General features: G+C 46.9%; 2 protein-coding genes across 3 annotated transcripts; both read left to right on the top strand.

Moving 5' to 3' along the window:
• The first annotated feature begins 2,968 nt into the window (after positions 1-2,968).
• galr2b (galanin receptor 2b) lies at positions 2,969-24,681 on the top strand. Of its 2 annotated transcripts, none has more exons than XM_040190692.2 (3): positions 2,969-3,143; positions 19,577-19,953; positions 22,271-24,681. In XM_040190692.2, the coding sequence occupies exons 2-3, from the start codon at positions 19,580-19,582 to the stop codon at positions 23,046-23,048; spliced, it is 1,152 nt and encodes a 383-aa protein (XP_040046626.2). In that variant the 5' UTR covers positions 2,969-3,143; positions 19,577-19,579; the 3' UTR covers positions 23,049-24,681. The 2 variants fall into 2 exon arrangements, with proteins under 2 accessions (XP_040046626.2, XP_077940186.1); XM_078084060.1 differs by lacking the exon at positions 2,969-3,143 and adding an exon at positions 16,926-19,311.
• Positions 5,008-16,155, top strand: LOC144384559 (uncharacterized). The gene has a single exon (XM_078084059.1). It carries the CDS (start codon positions 5,008-5,010, stop codon positions 6,343-6,345), a length of 1,338 nt encoding a protein of 445 aa, XP_077940185.1. The 3' UTR covers positions 6,346-16,155.

Here is a 24,681-nt window from a genome sequence, read left to right as displayed (position 1 = left end):
TTAAATGGGAGCTTTTGCCCCACTAGAGCTAGAGGGGGGCTTGCTGTAGGTCTCCCACGGCATAGGCACAGCACTCGCCACGTGCGGATGGGTTTGAGCGGAATCTAGAGGTATGTCAGGGGTTTTCTGTTTCATGTTTTAATATGCTTTTTAGCAGTGAAATGTTTATTGGCGTTATTTACTTTTTCTTTCTTTTATACAGGAAATGATCAGGTGGTGCAACACTGAGCCTGGTCACTGCTGTTTTTGCCTTTGATTTAAAATAGATTATGGTTACCCGGTTTATATAGTATCTTTGATTATGAATTGCGAATTTGTTTTCTTTCTGGGTTAGTGTCTTTGTTTTGTCCTACATGAACAACCATTACTGCGCCCTATACTGGGGGTCCCTTTAATGCCAGTGCAGGTGGGCATATAGTAGGCCTACAGGGGGTGGCTCACGAGGTGGAAGGCCCTTTCGGTTTATTTTGTTTGTTTGCTGTGTTTTAATTCCTTTTGATTTGCTGTGTTTTCTTCCCTTTGACCTGGTGGTGGCCCCCCTTGTCCCCTTTCACTCCCCCGCCCCGGTGGGCCTCAAGTAGTCACCTTATACTGGTAGGGTACCCCAGTATAGTAATCTTTTTTTAAAGCATAGATTATATCTTGCCATAAAACCGACCAATGTTTCTGAATTGATTATTCCTTTTCTTTTAAATATTAAACCTACTTGTAAATAAAAAAAAACATTGTTACAAAACTGGAACTTCACCTCTCTGCTCCCCTTTCTTTTTCATTACAACTGATATACTTTGGGTGAGAGCCCCAAAGTGACGTTGTCACCCTTGTGACCAGGCGAACGGCCGCCCCGGTTACAAATACTATATTGAAGGAAAATATCTGAATACTTCCTCCACCACCGAAGCAACCCACCCACCACCTCGGTGCAGGCGATTGTCTTTCATTTCACTCGCGTCGGCTCATGAGCGAGTTCCAGCTAATGAAGCGCTCCGGTTGTGGATCTGGGCACGCGAGCTTAACACTTCACCTCTGAAGCAGGCCTCTAATTTCCTCCGAGGCCGTTGTTCCGATTAGTCCTCTGCACCGAGAGGAGACCGGCAGAACAGTGCTGCATACAAACCACCCACGCGTTATTGATGTATACTGTAAAACGTCAATATTGAACGCTTGCTTTCTGGGGAGCGGACTTACTAATTAGATGCTCGGTGCGACGTAATTGAGTGGAGAACATGTGATTATCTAAGAGGTGTTGCATCTCTAAGTTAATGAATCCATCAGTATTTCCATCACACTTTTATCAAAAGAGCAATTTGATTGCTTGCCGACCGAGAGGCTGTTAACCGCGTGCACGTGTCATTCTATTTTCAGCTCAGAAACAAGTCACGGATACGATGAGATTTAGCAGGTAAAACTACTCGACGTGTTGGCAACGACGTGTGACCAATTGCTGGGTCAAAGGTCATGGTTCTATTTTTGTTCCGGTTGGAAATCAATTTGTGGTTTCCATGGTTTCCAACGCTCACATCGAAACCACACCCAAAGGAATTACTGAATGATCATTTTCATTCTGCAACGCTGAGAGCACTATTCATCCGGCCAAACTCATCTCTTTCCCTTTCGAAGAAGGTTCGATCAACCACTGAGCTGTTGGTCACTAATAACTGTGTGTGTGCTTTTGATCCCTTAGATAATTTAAGAATTGTGGATGAAGTGAGTGCAGCCTTGAGAAGCACCTCAATGGGACCACAGCATTGCTCATTGAACTGTAAGGTAACGGATGAAGAAGCCTCTTTGGGTCTCGACCCGATGCCGTCTCCTTGACGGATGCTCGCTGGCAGCAGGGGACGACGACGCGTCGCCCTCAGGGTCGGGAGGTCGCGTCTCATACGAGGACCCCGAGCTCGACCCACGTCACACCGCGACGGGTCCCTACACACTCGCGCTGTGGGTGACTCACCAGCATCTGCAAGAGAAGCGCTGAGTAAATAAACGTGGGGAACGTCAGCACTTCGCTCGGCAGCAAACAACTTGTTAGTGCCTCTCGATATCAAAAGGCTGAGCCGGCCTCTCCTCCTCTCCGTATGGATCCCTTGTTAGAAGAAGGCCAACAGTTGCTCGCTAGATGGGGAGGGATCTACGGTTGCCGGGAGGTATAATAAATAAAAGATAAAATGATGATGCCTATTCTATGCGTCATTCCAGTCCCCTGTTTACTTTTGAATAAACAAAATGTCAGCTTGACCCTTTACTGATTCTTTTTTTCTTGTCATGTACCTCCTACATGCTGGCATTTTCGCTTCAGTTCTTTTATTTGGATTTCCACTAGCTGCTGTAATGATGGCAATTAAAAACACGGCTCTATAATATTAATCTGTCGAGGTAGTAAATATTGCTCAACAATCAACATAGAGGTCTTTGTGATTATAGTATTCCTGCATTTCATGATCACCTTTCCTGCAGACCAAGACTATTCAATCATCATTAAACTGTTTTTAAACCCTCCTAAAGCTGTTAAGCACAGAGATCCCTGAACTATTAGGCATTCACGTTTAGCTCCAGGTTGTGTTATCAACGCTGTGGTCGTGAATAAACATGCACCTTAGACAACGCCTAAGATGTTTAAGGTGCATCATTATCTACGCAAATATTTATTCCTTTTTAATACATACATCAAATTCCCAAAGTGATTATGCGGATCCTAAAAGTTAGATTTGTGGGTTAGTAAATAGGTCACATTCTCAGGAATACCCACAAATCACAGCTCAAACTAATGTCACACGGTGTTATTTTCTATATTATACTGATTGTGCGCTGATGGGGGAATGGACTGCAGCCTCCCTCCACACCTCAGCGATGCTTTTCTGCAGTGAGGAGTGCACATTAAAGGGATCGCGGTGGAGGGAGTCCTCACTTGGGGGGGAGAGAGAGAGAGAGAGGTTGGGTAGGAGGATAGGAAGTGGGGGGGGGGGGGGGGGGGGGTGAGAGGCGGAGAAAGAGTAAGAGAAAAGCAACGCGGGCAGATATAGCAACGCACGCAGGGAGAACGCAGGCTTCGTGCAGAGGATGAGCGAGGAAACGGGTCTGCTGGGAGTCTCCTGTGTGATCTGAGGGGAAGCCTTGGAAGCCGTCCAGCCGTCGTCCGCCCGGTAGGTTCATCAGGCTGCATCTGCCGCGAGCTGCATGCTGATCCTGCTGCTTGTGAGGGATGGATCAAATTCATCACACACGATCAGCACCTGGTTTTTGAATTGACTCATTCTAGCTGTGTTGCTTTTTGATAAAGATGCAAAACACGGCGACGATGTGTGTCAGCTCATTGTTTATTCCAATGCTGAAGACTCTCCTGTGAAAATCTGGGGGGGGGGGTTCTCACCAAGTCTGGTTTAGGTTGTGCCACATCTCCATTATCTCCCTCCTCCTCCTCTTTTTCATAATATCTGGCACTGCTACTTTTAACTGTGTCAAAAAAAACTCTGATTGTGCCTTCACGACAGTCCAGTCAGCGAGGGGTCCCACGCGCTCTGCAACCAGTTCTGAACGCTCCTGCACCGCATGCGCGCTCCCTTTGGCTCCGATCCCCCTGAGACTCCAAGACATGATGTCCCCCTGCGGTCGGATATCTGATATCTGTCCACATAGTCTTTTGTTATGAGATGAATGGAGGATCAGCCTCACAATGAAAGAAGCTGCTGAAGGGACATTTCTCTGCAGCACAGACCAGCCGATGCCATAACCCTCCCCTCTTCACGAGGCTTATAAGAACACATTCCTCAGATCTCCACGTCTGTATCATCCTGTAAGCTGTGCAACCTCTCCATTTTGCTCTCAGTCACAATTATCTCCCGATTACACTCAAAGGCTGTTGAAAGTTGAATCATGTTTAATAATTCATTTTAGGCTGGTTATTGGTGAGATTTCAGTGTGAAAGCCAGAGGAGGTTTTGAAATGCTTTCACAAGATATTGGTCTGAATCTAGAGAATATTAGTTCCCTGTCATCAGCTTCTCTTTGTCCATTCAGCTTCAATGCATTTTAAATGTTCACATTTGTTCTGCCACGGATCTGTGATGGGGCATTATTCTCAATGGGGCCGGAGCCCTGGAAGAGGACAAGGACGCAGAGAGGGTTGACTGCTAGAGATTTATTCCATAAATCCAATTATTCCTATATCTAATAATACAATATGCAATGATCCTTTCCAAAACTAATATGAACGCGGGTGTGGACATGTACGACTACAAGAGACACTGGTACAGGACAAAGGGAGACGCAGACAATAAGTATCCATGAGGGAGGTGAGGGAACAGGTAGAGACAATTAGGAATCAGGGGAGACAATCGACAGGAGACACCTGAGGAAGGGCAAAGCACCTGAAAAGAGAGAAGTTTAGACGCCACAATGAAACAGGAAGTATCAAAATCAGACGTAAGATGGGACACAAACACAAACTTCACCAACATGTATGACAATTATAGAATGATGCAGCATCTCTAAAATCTGTTTATTTGAGTTCAAATCATTCTATAATCTTGCTTTAGGATAATTCCATTCATTATGAATCAAGACCAAGTGGCGCTGGCACATCATCAATTCTGTGAGGTCAACCAACAATACAACATTGGATTCACATTCTCAATTTGGGTTTTGTTTCCAAACGAAAAGGCTATATCGAAACATTTCTAGATGAAGGCAGTGCTATAGTCGTAGAAAGCTTGATGTGCTCCTAAAATTAGAAAAACAGCAAAATATTTTTTTTGTTACTAATTAAAATTAATTCAATTAGGCCCCGCCCATTCCCTTTGATGTTGGACGCGTCACTCAAACGTCATACTAAACCCCGCCCATTCCCTTTCATGTCGAACGCGTCACTCCGAACGTCATACTAGGCCCCGCCCATTCCCTTTGATGTCGAACACGTCACTCAGACGTCCTATTAGGCCACGCCCTTTCGCATCTGTCATGTGAAGTGCACAAGTACACAAGTTCACAGGACGTACACACACGCACACTTATGGCTGAGAGTAACTCGATCATAAACGGTCCCCAGGACGGCCTGGATGGTCACACAAGCACACTTATGGCGAGTAATTTCCAAAAGGCTGTAATGGAAGAGCTCACTACAGCCAGGGAGAAGATTGCCGTCCTGACAGATCGGGTGATCGAACTAGAGGACTTAGAGAAAAAATCCAACCTCCAAATATCGACTTTAAAGGACGCGATCAGAGAAGGTGTGGAAATAATCGTTCATCTGCAGGAAGTTGAAGCTGACCAAAAGAACCAGATCACCCAGCTCTGCAAGGAGAAGGAAGCACGGCAGGGAGAAAGAAAACTCACGGAGGAAACCTGCCTCATGTTAAAGACAAATCAAGGTGCCTATAAGAAGATTAAGCGCCGCGAGTTCAAGCCGGGTGAAATTAGCAAAAAGGTGAAAGAATGGAGAGACACGGAGAAAGCGTTTAACAGCTCAGAGGATTTTCGGAAGGAGCGTTCTGTTGACCAAGAGGTACGGGAGGAAGGGTCTTTAGCTGCTGCTTCCCCCTATATGTCCTCTCCCTGTCTGCCTTCCGTAAGCCTTCAAGACAAGGAGATGAACAGCGCTCGGCAGACCACCGAGACACAAAGGCAAAACTTTTGTAGTGTGAAGAAGAGTCTTCGAGATCTCCAGCAGATGGCCAGAAATCATGTGGTAGGAATGGCCGTGGCTCATCAGACCATCAACACACAAGAGCTAGAAAACTCCAGTCTGCAGCAGTGTCTCCCAGATCTCCTGAAGAAGGTCGAAGACCATGAAGCAGAAATGACCCAGGCTCATCAGACCATCAAGACACAAGGGAAGGAAATCTCCAATCTGAAGGAGAGACTCCAAGACCTCCATACGGTGAATAGATATCAAGCGGTAGAAATTCAGAAGCTCTCTGAAGAAAAGCTTATATTTAGTAGGAAGTCACGTTTACTGGAGTCCGCCATCGTCGACCTCGAGAAGTGCCTCTTGGAGAGCAGAAGTGTCCTCACAGACAAGACAACTGAACTCATCCAGATCCAGAACTGCAAGAGAGACGATTTGACCCTGAGGAGAGAGTACGAGACTGAGCGGATGAAAAGGGAACAACTGGAGGAGGATAAGCAAATCCTGGAGGACATCTGCTTCCTGATGAAGAAAAGGACCCTAGGGTTCTTTGGGAGGAGGATGGAAGACAGAGGCACCGAGTTGGCAAAAATGAGGACAAAGATGTTGGCGAGTTACGCTGCTAATGGATATCTCGGGAGGCCGAGGCACATGAACACCAGGGTGTTAGAGGCCGACGTTGCCGCACAGAGCAGTGCAGGTCCATCGGGAACCGCAGGCTGAAGACCGGTGCGTGCTTCTGCGTTTGCCACAGACTGTCTCTCTCTATGAGTGGTAGTGTGTGAGACACTGTGTGAGAGACAGTCTGTGGGAGAGTATGAGTGACAGTGTGTGAGACACTGTGTGAGAGACAGTCTGTGGGAGAGTATGAGTGACAGTGTGTGAGACACTGTGTGAGAGACAGTCTGTGGGACAGTATGAGTGGCAGTGTGTGAGACACTGTGTGAGAGACAGTCTGTGGGACAGTATGAGTGTCAATGTGTGAGACACTGTGTTAGAGACAGTATGAGTGTCAGTGTGTGAGACACTGTGTGAGAGACAGTCTGTGGGACAGTATGAGTGACAGTGTGTGAGACACTGTGTGAGAGACAGTCTGTGGGACAGTATGAGTGACAGTGTGTGAGACACTGTGTTAGAGACAGTATGAGTGTCAGTGTGTGAGACACTGTGTGAGAGACAGTCTGTGGGACAGTATGAGTGACAGTGTGTGAGACACTGTGTGAGAGACAGTCTGTGGGACAGTATGAGTGTCAATGTGTGAGACACTGTGTTAGAGACAGTATGAGTGTCAGTGTGTGAGACACTGTGTGAGAGACAGTCTGTGGGACAGTATGAGTGTCAGTGTGTGAGACACTGTGTGAGAGACAGTCTGTGGGACAGTATGAGTGACAGTGTGTGAGACACTGTGTGAGAGACAGTCTGTGGGACAGTATGAGTGACAGTGTGTGAGACACTGTGTGAGAGACATTCCCTTTGAAGTCGAACACGTCACTCAAACGTCATACTAGGCCCCGCCCATCCCCTTTGATGTCGAACGCGTCACTCCAACGTCATACTAGGCCCCGCCCATTCCCGTTCATGTCGAACGCGTCACCCCGAACGTCATACTAAGCCCCGCCCATTCCCTTTCATGTCGAACGCGTCACCCCGAACGTCATACTAAGCCCCGCCCATTCCCTTTCATGTCGAACGCGTCACTCCGAACGTCATACTAGGCCCCGCCCATTCCCTTTGATGTCGAACACGTCACTCAGACGTCCTATTAGGCCACGCCCTTTCGCATCTGTCATGTGAAGTGCACAAGTACACAAGTTCACAGGACGTACACACACGCACACTTATGGCTGAGAGTAACTCGATCATAATCGGTCCCCAGGACGGCCTGGATGGTCACACAAGCACACTTATGGCGAGTAATTTCCAAAAGGCTGTAATGGAAGAGCTCACTACAGCCAGGGAGAAGATTGCCGTCCTGACAGATCGGGTGATCGAACTAGAGGACTTAGAGAAAAAATCCAACCTCCAAATATCGACTTTAAGGGACACGATCAGAGAAGCTGTGGAAATAATCGTTCATCTGCAGGAAGTTGAAGCTGACCAAAAGAACCAGATCACCCAGCTCTGCAAGGAGAAGGAAGCACGGCAGGAAGAAAGAAAACTCACGGAGGAAACCTGCCTCATGTTAAAGACAAATCAAGGTGCCTATAAGAAGTTTAAGCGGCGCGAGTTCAAGCCGGGTGAAATTAGCAAAAAGGTGAAAGAATGGAGAGACACGGAGAAAGCGTTTAACAGCTCAGAGGATTTTCGGAAGGAGCGTTCTGTTGACCAAGAGGTACGGGAGGAAGGGTCTTTAGCTGCTTCTTCCCCCTATATGTCCTCTCCCTGTCTGCCTTCCGTAAGCCTTCAAGACAAGGAGATGAACAGCGCTCAGCAGACCACGAAGACACAAAGGCAAAACTTTTGTAGTGTGAAGGAGAGTCTTCGAGATCTCCAGCAGACGGCCAGAAATCATGTGGTAGGAATGGCCGTGGCTCATCAGACCATCAAGACACAAGAGCTAGAAAACTCCAGTCTGCAGCAGTGTCTCCCAGATCTCCTGAAGAAGGTCGAAGACCAAGAAGCAGAAATGACCCAGGCTCATCAGACCATCAAGACACAAGGGAAGGAAATCTCCAATCTGAAGGAGAGAATCCAAGACCTCCATAAGGTGAATAGATATCAAGCGGCAGATATTCAGAAGCTCTCTGAAGAAAAGCTTATATTTAGTAGGAAGGCACGTTTACTGGAGTCCGCCAACGTCGACCTCGAGAAGTGCCTCTTGGAGAGCAGAAGTCTCCTCACAGACACGACAACTGAACTCTTTCAGATCAAGAACTGCAAGAAAGACGAATTGACCCTGAGGAGAGAGTACGAGACTGAGCGGATGAAAAGGGAACAACTGGAGGAGGATAAGCAAATCCTGGAGGACATCTGCCTCCAGATGAAGAAAAGGACCCTAGGGTTCTTTGGGAGGAGGATGGAAGACAGAGGCACCGAGTTGGCAAAAATGACGACAAAGATGTTGGCAAGTTACGCTGCTAATGGATATGTCGGGAGGCCGAGGCACATGAACACCAGTGTGTTAGAGGCCGACGTTGCCGCACAGAGCAGTGCAGGTCCATCGGGAACCGCAGACTCAAGACACCGCATGTCTTGCGCGTGCTTTTGCGTTTGCCACAGACTGTCTCTCTCTATGAGTGGTAGTGTGTGAGACACTGTGTGAGAGACAGTCTGTGGGACAGTATGAGTGGCAGTGTGTGAGACACTGTGTGAGAGACAGTCTGTGGGACAGTATAAGTGGCAGTGTGTGAGACACTGTGTGAGAAACTGTCTGTGGGACAGTATGAGTGTCAGTGTGTGAGACACTGTGAGAAACTGTCTGTGGGACAGTATGAGTGTCGGTGTGTGAGACACTGTGTGAGAGACAGTCTGTGGGACAGGATGAGTGTCAGTGTGTGAGACACTGTGTGAGAAATAGTCTGTTGGACAGTATGAGTGTCAATGTGTGAGACACTGTGTGAGAGTATGAGTGTCAGTGTGTGAGACACTGTGTGAGAGACAGTCTGTGGGACAGTATGAGTGTCAATGTGTGAGACACTGTGTGAGAGACAGTCTGTGGGACAGTATGAGTGACAGTGTGTGAGACACTGTGTGAGAGACAGTCTGTGGGACAGTATGAGTGACAGTGTGTGAAACACTGTGTGAGAGACAGTCTGTGGGACAGTGAATGCCCCCCTCTTTCTAACTCTGCTTCTCCCCCCCCCAAAAAAAGATCCCTTCTGTGCACCCACTCGTTTCGCTCTTTCTCCCCCCACACAATCCCATCCTTTCAAAATAAAAACCGCATAGAGGGAATTCTTACAGTAATGTTTGATGAGGCCTATAAATTAATAGCTTCTTAGTTTGAAGAAAAAAAACGTCTGTCTCCCAACCCCCTCTCACCCAATTCCATCATTTCAAAATAAAAGTGATTATGTGTCCCTTAACCAAGGATACTAAAGAGACAGAGACAGACAAGTAAATAATCTCACACTTCCACACCCTCTCTCTTACCCCCCCCCCCCCCCCCCCCCCCCCATTTGGTTTCGCTCTTTCTCCCCCCACACAATCCCATCCTTTCAAAATAAAAACCGCATAGAGGGAATTCTTACAGTAATGTTTGATGAGGCCTATAAATTAATAGCTTCTTAGTTTGAAGAAAAAAAACGTCTGTCTCCCAACCCCCTCTCACCCAATTCCATCATTTCAAAATAAAAGTGATTATGTGTCCCTTAACCAAGGATACTAAAGAGACAGAGACAGACAAGTAAATAATCTCACACTTCCACACCCTCTCTCTTACCCCCCCCCCCCCACCACCCTCTCTCCCTTCCTCACCCTCACACCACCCTTCCTCACACAAACAGGTTTTGTCCGGGGTGAGAGGGGTCGGCAACAATCTTTTTAGCTCGCTTCAGGATCCTGGGTTAGCAACCCCCTAACCCTAACCCTATTGCAAGGCTCCACACTTGCAAGCCTCCCTTGCAGCCAACATCAGCCATGGGAGTTCCTCTTCCCAGTCTCGATCCAGCTCAGTGCAACAAGCACGCAGGAGAGATTGTCTGATGAAATCTTTCCAACGCACCCTGACTCTGCATTTTGCTCTCAGTCACAATTATCTCCCGATTACACTCAAAGGCTGTTGAAAGTTGAATCATGTTTAATAATTAATTTTAGGCTGGTTATTGGTGAGATTTCAGTGTGAAAGCCAGAGGAGGTTTTGAAATGCTTTCACAAGATATTGGTCTGAATCTAGAGAATATTAGTTCCCTGTCATCAGCTTCTCTTTGTCCATTCAGCTTCAATGCATTTTAAATGTTCACATTTGTTCTGCCACGGATCTGTGATGGGGCATTATTCTCAATGGGGCCGGAGCCCTGGAAGAGGACAAGGACGCAGAGAGGGTTGACCGCTAGAGATTTATTCCATAAATCCAATTATTCCTATATCTAATAATACAATATGCAATGATCCTTTCCAAAACTAATATGAACGCGGGTGTGGACATGTACGACTACAAGAGACACTGGTACAGGACAAAGGGAGACGCAGACAATAAGTATCCATGAGGGAGGTGAGGGAACAGGTAGAGACAATTAGGAATCAGGGGAGACAATCGACAGGAGACACCTGAGGAAGGGCAAAGCACCTGAAAAGAGAGAAGTTTAGACGCCACAATGAAACAGGAAGTATCAAAATCAGACGTAAGATGGGACACAAACACAAACTTCACCAACATGTATGACAATTATAGAATGATGCAGCATCTCTAAAATCTGTTTATTTGAGTTCAAATCATTCTATAATCTTGCTTTAGGATAATTCCATTCATTATGAATCAAGACCAAGTGGCGCTGGCACATCATCAATTCTGTGAGGTCAACCAACAATACAACATAGGATTCACATTCTCAATTTGGGTTTTGTTTCCAAACGAAAAGGCTATATCGAAACATTTCTAAATGAAGGCAGTGCTATAGTCGTAGAAAGCTTAATGTGCTCCTAAAATTAGAAAAACAGCAAAATAATTTTTTTGTTACTAATTAAAATTAATTCAATTAGGCCCCGCCCATTCCCTGTGATGTTGAACGCGTCACTCAAACGGCATACTAGGCCCCGCCCATTCCCTTTGATGTCGAACGCGTCACTCAAACGTCATACTAAACCCCGCCCATTCCCTTTCATGTCGAACGCGTCACTCCGAACGTCATACTAGGCCCCGCCCATTCCCTTTGATGTCGAACACGTCACTCAGACGTCCTATTAGGCCACGCCCTTTCGCATCTGTCATGTGAAGTGCACAAGTACACAAGTTCTACAGGACGGACACACACGCACACTTATGGCTGAGAGTAACTCGATCATAAACGGTCCCCAGGACGGCCTGGATGGTCACACAAGCACACTTATGGCGAGTAATTTCCAAAAGGCTGTAATGGAAGAGCTCACTACAGCCAGGGAGAAGATTGCCGTCCTGACAGATCGGGTGATCGAACTAGAGGACTTAGAGAAAAAATCCAACCTCCAAATATCGACTTTAAAGGACGCGATCAGAGAAGGTGTGGAAATAATCGTTCATCTGCAGGAAGTTGAAGCTGACCAAAAGAACCAGATCACCCAGCTCTGCACGGAGAAGGAAGCACGGCAGGGAGAAAGAAAACTCACGGAGGAAACCTGCCTCATGTTAAAGACAAATCAAGGTGCCTATAAGAAGATTAAGCGCCGCGAGTTCAAGCCGGGTGAAATTAGCAAAAAGGTGAAAGAATGGAGAGACACGGAGAAAGCGTTTAACAGCTCAGAGGATTTTCGGAAGGAGCGTTCTGTTGACCAAGAGGTACGGGAGAAAGGGTCTTTAGCTGCTTCTTCCCCCTATATGTCCTCTCCCTGTCTGCCTTCCGTAAGCCTTCAAGACAAGGAGATGAACAGCGCTCGGCAGACCACCGAGACACAAAGGCAAAACTTTTGTAGTGTGAAGAAGAGTCTTCGAGATCTCCAGCAGATGGCCAGAAATCATGTGGTAGGAATGGCCGTGGCTCATCAGACCATCAACACACAAGAGCTAGAAAACTCCAGTCTGCAGCAGTGTCTCCCAGATCTCCTGAAGAAGGTCGAAGACCATGAAGCAGAAATGACCCAGGCTCATCAGACCATCAAGACACAAGGGCAGGAAATCTCCAATCTGAAGGAGAGACTCCAAGACCTCCATACGGTGAATAGATATCAAGCGGTAGAAATTCAGAAGCTCTCTGAAGAAAAGCTTATATTTAGTAGGAAGTCACGTTTACTGGAGTCCGCCATCGTCGACCTCGAGAAGTGCCTCTTGGAGAGCAGAAGTGTCCTCACAGACAAGACAACTGAACTCATCCAGATCCAGAACTGCAAGAGAGACGATTTGACCCTGAGGAGAGAGTACGAGACTGAGCGGATGAAAAGGGAACAACTGGAGGAGGATAAGCAAATCCTGGAGGACATCTGCTTCCTGATGAAGAAAAGGACCCTAGGGTTCTTTGGGAGGAGGATGGAAGACAGAGGCACCGAGTTGGCAAAAATGAGGACAAAGATGTTGGCGAGTTACGCTGCTAATGGATATCTCGGGAGGCCGAGGCACATGAACACCAGGGTGTTAGAGGCCGACGTTGCCGCACAGAGCAGTGCAGGTCCATCGGGAACCGCAGGCTGAAGACCGGTGCGTGCTTCTGCGTTTGCCACAGACTGTCTCTCTCTATGAGTGGTAGTGTGTGAGACACTGTGTGAGAGACAGTCTGTGGGAGAGTATGAGTGACAGTGTGTGAGACACTGTGTGAGAGACAGTCTGTGGGACAGTATGAGTGGCAGTGTGTGAGACACTGTGTGAGAGACAGTCTGTGGGACAGTATGAGTGTCAATGTGTGAGACACTGTGTTAGAGACAGTATGAGTGTCAGTGTGTGAGACACTGTGTGAGACACTGTGTGAGAGACAGTCTGTGGGACAGTATGAGTGACAGTGTGTGAGACACTGTGTTAGAGACAGTATGAGTGTCAGTGTGTGAGACACTGTGTGAGAGACAGTCTGTGGGACAGTATGAGTGACAGTGTGTGAGACACTGTGTGAGAGACAGTCTGTGGGACAGTATGAGTGTCAATGTGTGAGACACTGTGTTAGAGACAGTATGAGTGTCAGTGTGTGAGACACTGTGTGAGAGACAGTCTGTGGGACAGTATGAGTGTCAGTGTGTGAGACACTGTGTGAGAGACAGTCTGTGGGACAGTATGAGTGACAGTGTGTGAGACACTGTGTGAGAGACAGTCTGTGGGACAGTATGAGTGACAGTGTGTGAGACACTGTGTGAGAGACATTCCCTTTGAAGTCGAACACGTCACTCAAACGTCATACTAGGCCCCGCCCATCCCCTTTGATGTCGAACGCGTCACTCCAACGTCATACTAGGCCCCGCCCACTCCCGTTCATGTCGTACGCGTCACCCCGAACGTCATACTAAGCCCCGCCCATTCCCTTTCATGTCGAACGCGTCACCCCGAACGTCATACTAAGCCCCGCCCATTCCCTTTCATGTCGAACGCGTCACTCCGAACGTCATACTAGGCCCCGCCCATTCCCTTTTATGTCGAACACGTCACTCAGACGTCCTATTAGGCCACGCCCTTTCGCATCTGTCATGTGAAGTGCACAAGTACACAAGTTCTACAGGACGGACACACACGCACACTTATGGCTGAGAGTAACTCGATCATAATCGGTCCCCAGGACGGCCTGGATGGTCACACAAGCACACTTATGGCGAGTAATTTCCAAAAGGCTGTAATGGAAGAGCTCACTACAGCCAGGGAGAAGATTGCCGTCCTGACAGATCGGGTGATCGAACTAGAGGACTTAGAGAAAAAATCCAACCTCCAAATATCGACTTTAAGGGACACGATCAGAGAAGCTGTGGAAATAATCGTTCATCTGCAGGAAGTTGAAGCTGACCAAAAGAACCAGATCACCCAGCTCTGCAAGGAGAAGGAAGCACGGCAGGGAGAAAGAAAACTCACGGAGGAAACCTGCCTCATGTTAAAGACAAATCAAGGTGCCTATAAGAAGATTAAGCGGCGCGAGTTCAAGCCGGGTGAAATTAGCAAAAAGGTGAAAGAATGGAGAGACACGGAGAAAGCGTTTAACAGCTCAGAGGATTTTCGGAAGGAGCGTCCTGTTGACCAAGAGGTACGGGAGGAAGGGTCTTTAGCTGCTGCTTCCCCCTATATGTCCTCTCCCTGTCTGCCTTCCGTAAGCCTTCAAGACAAGGAGATGAACAGCGCTCAGCAGACCACGAAGACACAAAGGCAAAACTTTTGTAGTGTGAAGGAGAGTCTTCGAGATCTCCAGCAGACGGCCAGAAATCATGTGGTAGGAATGGCCGTGGCTCATCAGACCATCAAGACACAAGAGCTAGAAAACTCCAGTCTGCAGCAGTGTCTCCCAGATCTCCAGAAGAAGGTCGAAGACCAAGAAGCAGAAATGACCCAGGCTCATCAGACCATCAAGACACAAGGGAAGGAAATCTCCAATCTGAAGGAGAGAATCCAAGACCTCCATAAGGTGAATAGATATCAAGCGGCAGATATTCAGAAGCTCTCTGAAGAAAAGCTTATATTTAGTAGGAAGGCACGTTTACTGGAGTCCGCCAACGTCGACCTCGAGAAGTGCCTCTTGGAGAGCAGAAGTCTCCTCACAGACACGACAACTGAACTCTTTCAGATCAAGAACTGCAAGAAAGACGAATTGACCCTGAGGAGAGAGTACGAGACTGAGCGGATGAAAAGGGAACAACTGGAGGAGGATAAGCAAATCCTGGAGGACATCTGCCTCCAGATGAAGAAAAGGACCCTAGGGTTCTTTGGGAGGAGGATGGAAGACAGAGGCACCGAGTTGGCAAAAATGACGACAAAGATGTTGGCGAGTTACGCTGCTAATGGATATGTCGGGAGGCCGAGGCACATGAACACCAGTGTGTTAGAGGCCGACGTTGCCGCACAGAGCAGTGCAGGTCCATCGGGAACCGCAGACTCAAGACACCGCATGTCTTGCGCGTGCTTTTGCGTTTGCCACAGACTGTCTCTCTCTATGAGTGGTAGTGTGTGAGACACTGTGTGAGAGACAGTCTGTGGGACAGTATAAGTGGCAGTGTGTGAGACACTGTGTGAGAGACAGTCTGTGGGACAGTATGAGTGTCAGTGTGTGAGACACTGTGAGAAACTGTCTGTGGGACAGTATGAGTGTCGGTGTGTGAGACACTGTGTGAGAGACAGTCTGTGGGACAGTATGAGTGGCAGTGTGTGAGACACTGTGTGAGAGACAGTCTGTGGGACAGTATGAGTGGCAGTGTGTGAGACACTGTGAGAAACTGTCTGTGGGACAGTATGAGTGTCGGTGTGTGAGACACTGTGTGAGAGACAGTCTGTGGGACAGTATGAGTGGCGGTGTGTGAGACACTGTGTGAGAGACAGTCTGTGGGACAGGATGAGTGTCAGTGTGTGAGACACTGTGTGAGAGTATGAGTGTCAGTGTGTGAGACACTGTGTGAGAGACAGTCTGTGGGACAGTATGAGTGACAGTGTGTGAAACACTGTGTGAGAGACAGTCTGTGGGACAGTATGAGTGACAGTGTGTGAGACACTGTGTGAGAGACAGTCTGTGGGACACTATGAGTGACAGTGTGTGAAACACTGTGTGAGAGACAGTCTGTGGGACAGTATGAGTGACAGTGTGTGAGACACTGTGTGAGAGACAGTCTGTGGGACAGTATGAGTGACAGTGTGTGAAACACTGTGTGAGAGACAGTCTGTGGGACAGTGAATGCCCCCCTCTTTCTAACTCTGCTTCTCCCCCCCCCAAAAAAAGATCCCTTCTGTGCACCCACTCGTTTCGCTCTTTCTCCCCCCACACAATCCCATCCTTTCAAAATAAAAACCGCATAGAGGGAATTCTTACAGTAATGTTTGATGAGGCCTATAAATTAATAGCTTCTTAGTTTGAAGAAAAAAAACGTCTGTCTCCCAACCCCCTCTCACCCAATTCCATCATTTCAAAATAAAAGTGATTATGTGTCCCTTAACCAAGGATACTAAAGAGACAGAGACAGACAAGTAAATAATCTCACACTTCCACACCCTCTCTCTTACCCCCCCCCCCCCCCCCCCCCCCCATTTGGTTTCGCTCTTTCTCCCCCCACACAATCCCATCCTTTCAAAATAAAAACCGCATAGAGGGAATTCTTACAGTAATGTTTGATGAGGCCTATAAATTAATAGCTTCTTAGTTTGAAGAAAAAAAACGTCTGTCTCCCAACCCCCTCTCACCCAATTCCATCATTTCAAAATAAAAGTGATTATGTGTCCCTTAACCAAGGATACTAAAGAGACAGAGACAGACAAGTAAATAATCTCACACTTCCACACCCTCTCTCTTACCCCCCCCCACCACCCTCTCTCCCTTCCTCACCCTCACACCACCCTTCCTCACACAAACAGGTTTTGTCCGGGGTGAGAGGGGTCGGCAACAATCTTTTTAGCTCGCTTCAGGATCCTGGGTTAGCAACCCCCTAACCCTAACCCTATTGCAAGGCTCCACACTTGCAAGCCTCCCTTGCAGCCAACATCAGCCATGGGAGTTCCTCTTCCCAGTCTCGATCCAGCTCAGTGCAATAAGCACGCAGGAGAGATTGAGTGATCAAATCTTTCCAACGCACCCTGACCGCGTGATAAGCAGATGACTGATTGTGTTTTATGCGCAAAGATTTCAACACTTAAGCAAAACATGTGAGACGAAGAGTACCAAAAAACGAAATAAACTGAGTCAGTGCGCGCACCACAGCTTTAGTTGTAATGGACCTTAGCGGGTACGCAGCCGGAGACCTGGTACTTTTGCACATAACAGTCAATAAATACTTACTGCCAGATTTAGCACACGGCAACGGGCCGACACAGTCCGCAATCAAATACTCAAAAGGTTGGCTTATGGCAGGGATCAGTTGTAGAGGAGCATGCTTCACACACTGATTTGGCTTGCCTGTTAATTGACACACCTGACATGTTTTAATATTTACAGCAACATGCATTTTTACACACGGCCAAAAGAAATGTTTCAAGATGTTTAGACACCAAAATGCCCACTCTCGTCGTGTGCCACTAAGGACCAACGGGCGGAATTTTGTCGGCACAACCAACTGGAAAATAGCATCCCCTACAGCAATTGTGCCCAATCAGTCGATCGGCTGATCTTGTCAGCTATCTCTGTTTTCCATTTGGGGAAAATGTAGATGTGGATTGTATAACGTCCAAAGTGGCATTACTCTTCAACCTGGATAGCTGTGCTGTTGAGAATGAGATCTTCACACTGAAGAATGACATTGAGCTCAAATCCAGAGCAACACCTGACATGAATGTCCAATTCTGGAATCTAATGCAGAAAGAGAAGTACCCCAACCACAGACAAACTGCAGAGAATTTGACTGCACTTTTTGGATCAACATATTTGTGTGAGTCTGCCTTTTCACATATGAAAAATCATCAAGTCAAAATATAGATCCACCATGACTGATGACCACCTTGCAGTCTGCTCGACACGACGGACTGGCAAATCCCCTCCGGCTCCGTGGCTGTCTCAACCGGTCCGTGCCGTGAGAGCCACCATGCGAGCATCGGAAAGGAGATGGCGTAAATATAAACGACCTGACGACCTGCTTAAATTTCAATCTCTCCTCTCCTCGTTTTCTGCTTCTATCTCTGCTGCCAAAAGCTCTTTCTACCAATACAAAATTGAATCTTCATTTTCTAACCCCAAAAAACTCTTCTCGATCTTCTCCAATCTCCTCGAACCCCCTACCCCTCCTCCCCCCTCCACCCTTCTTCCGGGAGACTTTGTCAACTACTTCACTAAGAAAATAGCTGACATACGCTCCTCCTTCTCTAACCCACTTCCTACTTCTCGCGTCCCACCGACCTCACCTCTTTCGCCCTCATGGGGCCCAGATACAAATACAAATACATTTCAAGGGAAACGTATTTGCTGTGGCTTGTTTTTCTCGTTCCACAAATATGTTCCAACCTAACCAACTAGTTTTGAAGTGTTTTATTTCAATATACTGTACAATGTTGAGCACCGTCTTCAAACTGTTTAAAACTTCCAGGCCTTGACAAGATCACCGCCCTGTAGTCGGAAGAGAATAAATCAAATAGAGGACTCAGGTGAATCACTCTCAGGTTTTGGTTCTTTAACGAGAGAGGAGAGGAGGTTGATTACTGGCTGTAAGTGGCTCCGCCCACTTATATGTTCACACGACTGAATGGCAAAAAAACATTAAATCTTCACCTTAAAGGGGACCTTCTTTTCTCGCAGTATAACTCTGACAACAGACCGTTTAAAACAATAATAAAATACATAATATAAAGTGTGAATGTAGCATTAACATTTCAACTAGGCTGGTAAGAATCTGCATATAGAGTGACTCCGCAACCTTACTTTTAATTAAAGAGGGAAAATACTCCCGGGACAATTTGAATAATTGAAACAGTCTCTCACTATTGTCTTAATGATATGTGACATGGATCCACCGGAGACTGGTTTGACAAAGCTTCTGGTGCATGCAGGCTTCTCAACCTTTTCAGTATAATTTCAAAAGTTGCTGGGTGTCCTCATTAAACCCCTTCCAAGTGACCCCTATTGTTATTGTCTGAATATGAACTCGCTGTGCACGAGCCCTGTCTTTAATTAAGACAGAAGACCATAAGATGAAGGAACAACACTTGAAGTCTACGGTCACAAGGGAAAGATCGTGAACAAAATTTGGAAGAAATCAGCCAAACAACTTCTCTCAAGTATCAAGTATCAAGGTCAAGTATCAGCGCTGCGTTTGCAAAGGCAGGAGCAGTTCTGTCGGCCCGCAGGCCGGAAGAACAACTGACTAACATCAGGAAGAACATTACATTTTGTATTTCTTGTTAGGTATGAAAGAAAAGACTTCTATTGGCCCTAAACTGTCGTTGAGGAGGAGCAGGTCCTCTCGCCACAAAACAAGATCCAATCACATGCAATGTGTGGCCTTCTAACATAATGTGAACCTAATGACCAAAGCGTGAGTGTTGTATGGTGCTTGGTGTGTCTTTAAATCTCATCCTTATCAGATCTGGGTCTGCCTGAGTGACACTTAATGCTTTTCCTCTGGCCTTGCACTCCTCAAGACAGTGACTCCCTAAACGAGCACTTGATTATCACAAGGGAAATGAGCAGTGCTGCATTGGGAAACGTGATTGCACAACAATAACCTCATTTCATGTGATTGAAGACTCGGAAGTTACAATTGTCGTGCCCTTTCTCTCTTCTCCCGTTCCATATTTCAGAAAATGTCTGACTTTGAGGACTTCAGCCGGCCGGGAGGGCTGGCGAACGCTTCCGAAACCTACCAGCTGAACCCGACCAGTGTGATCGTGTCGGTGGTTTTCTCCCTCATCTTCCTGCTGGGCACCGTGGGCAACAGCCTGGTGCTGGCCGTGCTGCTGCGGAGCGGCCAGGTGGGATACAACACGACCAATCTGTTCATACTCAACCTGAGCGTGGCCGACTTCTCCTTCATCATCTTCTGCGTTCCTTTCCAAGCCACCATCTACTCCCTGGAGGGCTGGGTGTTCGGCTCCTTCATGTGCAAAGTGGTCCACTTCTTCATCAACCTCACCATGTACGCCAGCAGCTTCACGCTGGCTGCGGTCTCTGTCGACAGGTGTGTTCATTCCGTCCCACTTACAGCAAATGTTCAAAGTCATTTCCACCCATAGCCACTTGTGTTTTTACATTAGAATCATCCATTAACTCTTTCTCAATTTACCTTGAAGTAACTATTGCGGGCAAAGCGGAGAAAAGGGGAGATGATCGTTTCGCATTTCCTGTGAAGCCCTTTTCCTTCTGTCTCTAAAGGTTGTCGCTATGAGCTGCAGCTGTAACAATGAGACCCATTAATGTGTCTAACCGTTTTTTAAATGAACCAATTGATTGTGTGGCCTCTTTAAATGAAACTGAATCCCATTATCACAAAGCACAAAGTTACATTTTCAAAGGAAGGATGTTCTTATTTTCACAGTGAGGTTTGTTAAATCTTCTTTAATGACAATAACGTTATGCTATTTTGCTTGAACTGGCACTAAATCCTGACAGTTGCACTGGACACATACAAGCCTCAATTGCTTTCAGAAATAAAATATTAAAATATATTAAAATAAAAAAATTAAGTATTAAAATGTATTAAAAGAAAACTAAATATTAGTAAATACATAAATGTGTTTTCTTATGCCAAAATTGAATGAATAAATACCAGCATGAAGACATATTAAGTGAGAACGGCGAGTATCAAAGCTGTAAAGTAACATTCATTCATGTTCACACTTTTATGAGCATTTAGTTCACCCTGAATGTTGTTTTCCTCAACCAAAGAGGAAGAAACATCAACAATCTTAACATCAAGAGGGACTCTGCATCTGTATTTTATAAGAGAATCGTACATTATCCCAGCGAGCATTAACCGTCATTATAGTGGGTGAACAACATCGTCCGCTCAGTCAATGCAGACGGAATCGGGGGGGAAGCGGCCCTCTGCAGCAGACACCATTTGCTCACACCGGCTCTATTAACAATTTAGAGAGTTCAATAGATTTTTCAGCCCACCAGCGAGACGTTTCATCGTCATCCCGGATGAAGAGCAGGGGCAGCCGGTTCGGGGTGTTAATGGATTTCTGTTGTCGTCCTCAGTTTCCGTGTAACCAGTTAAAAAAAAAAAGACAGCAGCTTAGAGTCAGAGTTTAGAACAGGAATCCCCGGTAGGGATGAAATCACCGCTCAGCCTGAATGAACAGCAGCACACACACACACACACACACACACACACACACACACACACACACACACCACTAGCTCAACGGCAGATCATACGTTTGCTGTGATTTAACGCCAGAGAAATTTGCCATGTGAAAATGTTTCATACAGTACCAGTCAAAAGTTTGGACACACTGATTCAATTGAATGAGCAAATGTGTCCAAAATGTTGACTGGTACTATACAGTAAAAAAAAATACAAATGTGTAAAAATATAGCTCATAATCAGGGAATTCATACACACAAATACTTGATTTAATAAGGGGATGCACAATAAAAAAGGTGAACCTCGATTTCTGGATTCCAGGTTTTAAACTCTTTTTATTCAAACAAATCAATCGCAGATAATACAGCATTTGAGCAAAAATCCAATAAGATCACTCTGTGATACATTCGGGGAGAAATTACACAAAAAGCATCTGGACCATGGCTCAATCTTGTGTGTATTTTGTGTAACAGATCGGTATCTGGTAATTGGTAGAGGCTCTAAAAGCAAATCATCAACAGACTGTTTCATTAGTTCAGGCCTCGACGACAGCAAACATTCTGAGTACCTTTTTTCCTCTCATGTTGAACGTGAAGGGCCATCGGCCCCGTTTCGGTCGGCTTTCCAGAGGCTGATGCTTCTGACTAAAGTGTGCTCTAAGCGCAGACGGGGGGCATGTTCAAAGGGGAGCAACCCAGCCGGCGAAAATGCAATAACCTCAGCAGCAACGTGTGAAAAGCAGCGTGCTGTCGGAATATTCAAACGAGATCCGCCCGGCTCTTTCTTCGTGGACCCATGTGACGTGTGGTGGGATTTGCTCCTTTTTCACCTGCCCGCCCCGTAACATCAAGAGCAGTTCAGTTCAGGAGGATCCGCGACGTCCTGACCTGCTTCTGCTTCAGACGATGCATGCGCGACGCACTCCTATTCTGCAAAAAACCTTTCACACATCTAAAAGGAGCTTTGGGGTGAAATAATAACCAAACAATGTAACAACAGAACAAGAGGAAGTCGTTTGGTTTAACTGGATCGACTCCATAATTCACTGATCACTCACCTGGTAAACCATTTCTCCTTTTAGCTTCCATCACATCATTTACGTTGTCATGCAAGTTTGATTGACAGCAATATGGAGCTCCGCTGGTTTGGATCACATGTCACCGTGTGTTTGGTTTCCCCCGTGAAGGTACCTGGCCATCCGCTACCCGCTGCGCTCCAGGGAGCTGCGCACTCCGTGCAACGCGGTGGTTGCCATGGTGATCATCTGGGGTCTCTCCCTGGTCTTTGCCGGTCCTTACCTCAGCTACTACGACCTGTTCGACTACGGCAACAGCACCGTGTGCATCCCCGGCTGGGAGGAGCAGAACCGCAAGGTGCTGGACACGTGCACCTTCCTGTCCGGCTACGTCGCCCCCGTGCTGATCGTCAGCCTCTCCTACACCCGCACCATCAAGTACCTGTGGACGGCCGTCGACCCTCTGGACGGCATGTCGGAGTCCAAGAGGGCCAAACGCAAGGTCACCAAAATGATCATCATCGTCACGGTGCTCTTCTGCATCTGCTGGCTGCCGTACCACGTGGTGATCCTGTGCTACCACTACGGCGACTTCCCGTTCAACCAGACCACGTACGCCTTCAGGCTTCTCTCGCACTGCATGGCCTACGCCAACTCCTGCGTCAACCCCATCGTGTACGCCCTGGTGTCCAAGCACTTCCGCAAAGGCTTCAAGAAAGTGTTCAGCTGCATCCTCAGCAAAAAGAGGAGGAACAAGGTCCACGTGGTCCACGTGGCCAACACCGCGCCCGGGTTCGAGGCGGGATCCACGGAGGTGTCGCAGATGAACGAAGAGCACGCGCGACAGAACGAGTGCGAAATGATAAACAGGCGGATCGGGGAGCCGAGGGAAGCCACGGTGGAGCTGACTTCGCCCTTTCGGAGGCCGTCTCCTCGCGTGGGAGAATGAGATGAACTCTCATCGCGGCAGCTTTTGCCGGCCAAAGGGAGGTGAGATAAAATGAAGGATATTCGCGCAGATAAGTTCAGTTGATAGTCCACAGCCCGAACACGTGTCAGCTTCACCATCTGTCAAATACTCTCGCACATACTGTTCCACTGACAGATAAATGTCTCCGTTTCCACCGTTTGCCTTAATTCTGGCCGCAGGCTTGGAGCGCACTCAAAGGTCCGGTGTGTGGGACGATCTCATCTAGCAGTGACGTTCCAGCTGAACACCAGCGGGCTCAACTGGAACCGGGCCTTCGGGCGGGAAACGGCACATGAACCTCCGCGGATAAACAACCCTGCCCACCTCCGTGTCGGCAGCACACCAACGCACATCCAAGCCACTCAAAGGAGCTCCTCCGGTGGGCCGAGGGAATGAAGTCTGCGGGCGTTTTGATGACCTTTTCTGCAAATGGAGCATCACTGCATTTTCTTTCTCTTCTGCTAAATTGTGGACCGGGTTACGATTGGCTGATGAGAGCCGGGGGGGCGGGATCGAGCGCAGGCCTGCAGGTGCGGCGCCGTCGACTGTGACTGCTGTTGGTCACCGACAGCAAAAACACAAACGGAGGCAGCGAGACGAGAGGCAGACTTTACCTGTAGGAGGATGAAGGACTGTGTGAAGAGGAGCCGCTCCATAGCTTAGCTAATCATGTGGTAATGAAAACATATTGGTGAACATTGCATTGTATTGAACATACCGTTTTTTCAGCTTTGGAAAATGATTGTAGCACTTTTTAAAAGCAGCATAGAATGTGTTTGTTTCACCTTTCCAAACGTCGGTGACTATTTTCTGTCCAAGTGGACCTCGCACAGGTTGATACACAGCTTCAGGGTCATTGACTCATCCGTGTCTTTTGAAACTTGCATGCAGATGATGTTCTGTCGCGTTAAGATGTTACCGCTATATTTGAATGATATGTTATAACATACAAACAAATGATATTATGAATATCTGTGCAAACGTAATGTTCAGTTACATTTCATCGGCATACCAGCATTCAAGAATCAGAATCAGACAAAAAGTATATTAGTTTTAGTAAAAATGGAACCGGACACATTTTCTTGCTTAACTTGGCTTTTGCAATGATTGTAATCAAGGCATGTGAAATATTATATACATTTAAATTGCTATTATCTTTATCAAAGAGTGCACCTAAGCAATTTGGGGTTGTGTGTTTTGTGTATTTAAAAGCTGTGAAATGGTGATAATTATTCCCATGTTTGTTTCATTTCTCCCTCCCGATGGAGGCAGAGCGCCCACCTCGCTCTCTGCGAGCTCGTGTCCCACGTCAGAGCTGTTCAAAGAAAAACCTTGTGGTCCTTTTATCCATGTTCTGCTCAGATTGCGTAAAACACAATTTTCCTCTTGAGAAACTCATTTCCAGAAAGAATATCCTCCTTTGCAGTGACCAATTGTTATGAGATTGTTTCTGTGTTTTTGCCTGTTTAAAGTAGCTATTTCCTCTGTTCACTATGTAGACCTTTCCCACATAACAACCTGTATACATACATATATAAATATATATTTATCAAAATGCGTAACACAACATATTATACACTTACATGAACAAATAAAATATTTTCTGCTGTGA

Source organism: Gasterosteus aculeatus, chromosome 11, assembly GCF_964276395.1.
Source record: "Gasterosteus aculeatus chromosome 11, fGasAcu3.hap1.1, whole genome shotgun sequence".
NCBI classification, from domain to species: Eukaryota; Metazoa; Chordata; class Actinopteri; order Perciformes; family Gasterosteidae; genus Gasterosteus; species Gasterosteus aculeatus.
The sequence above is the reverse complement of the archived record's forward strand: the minus strand, read 5'-3'. Positions and strand labels throughout refer to the sequence as shown.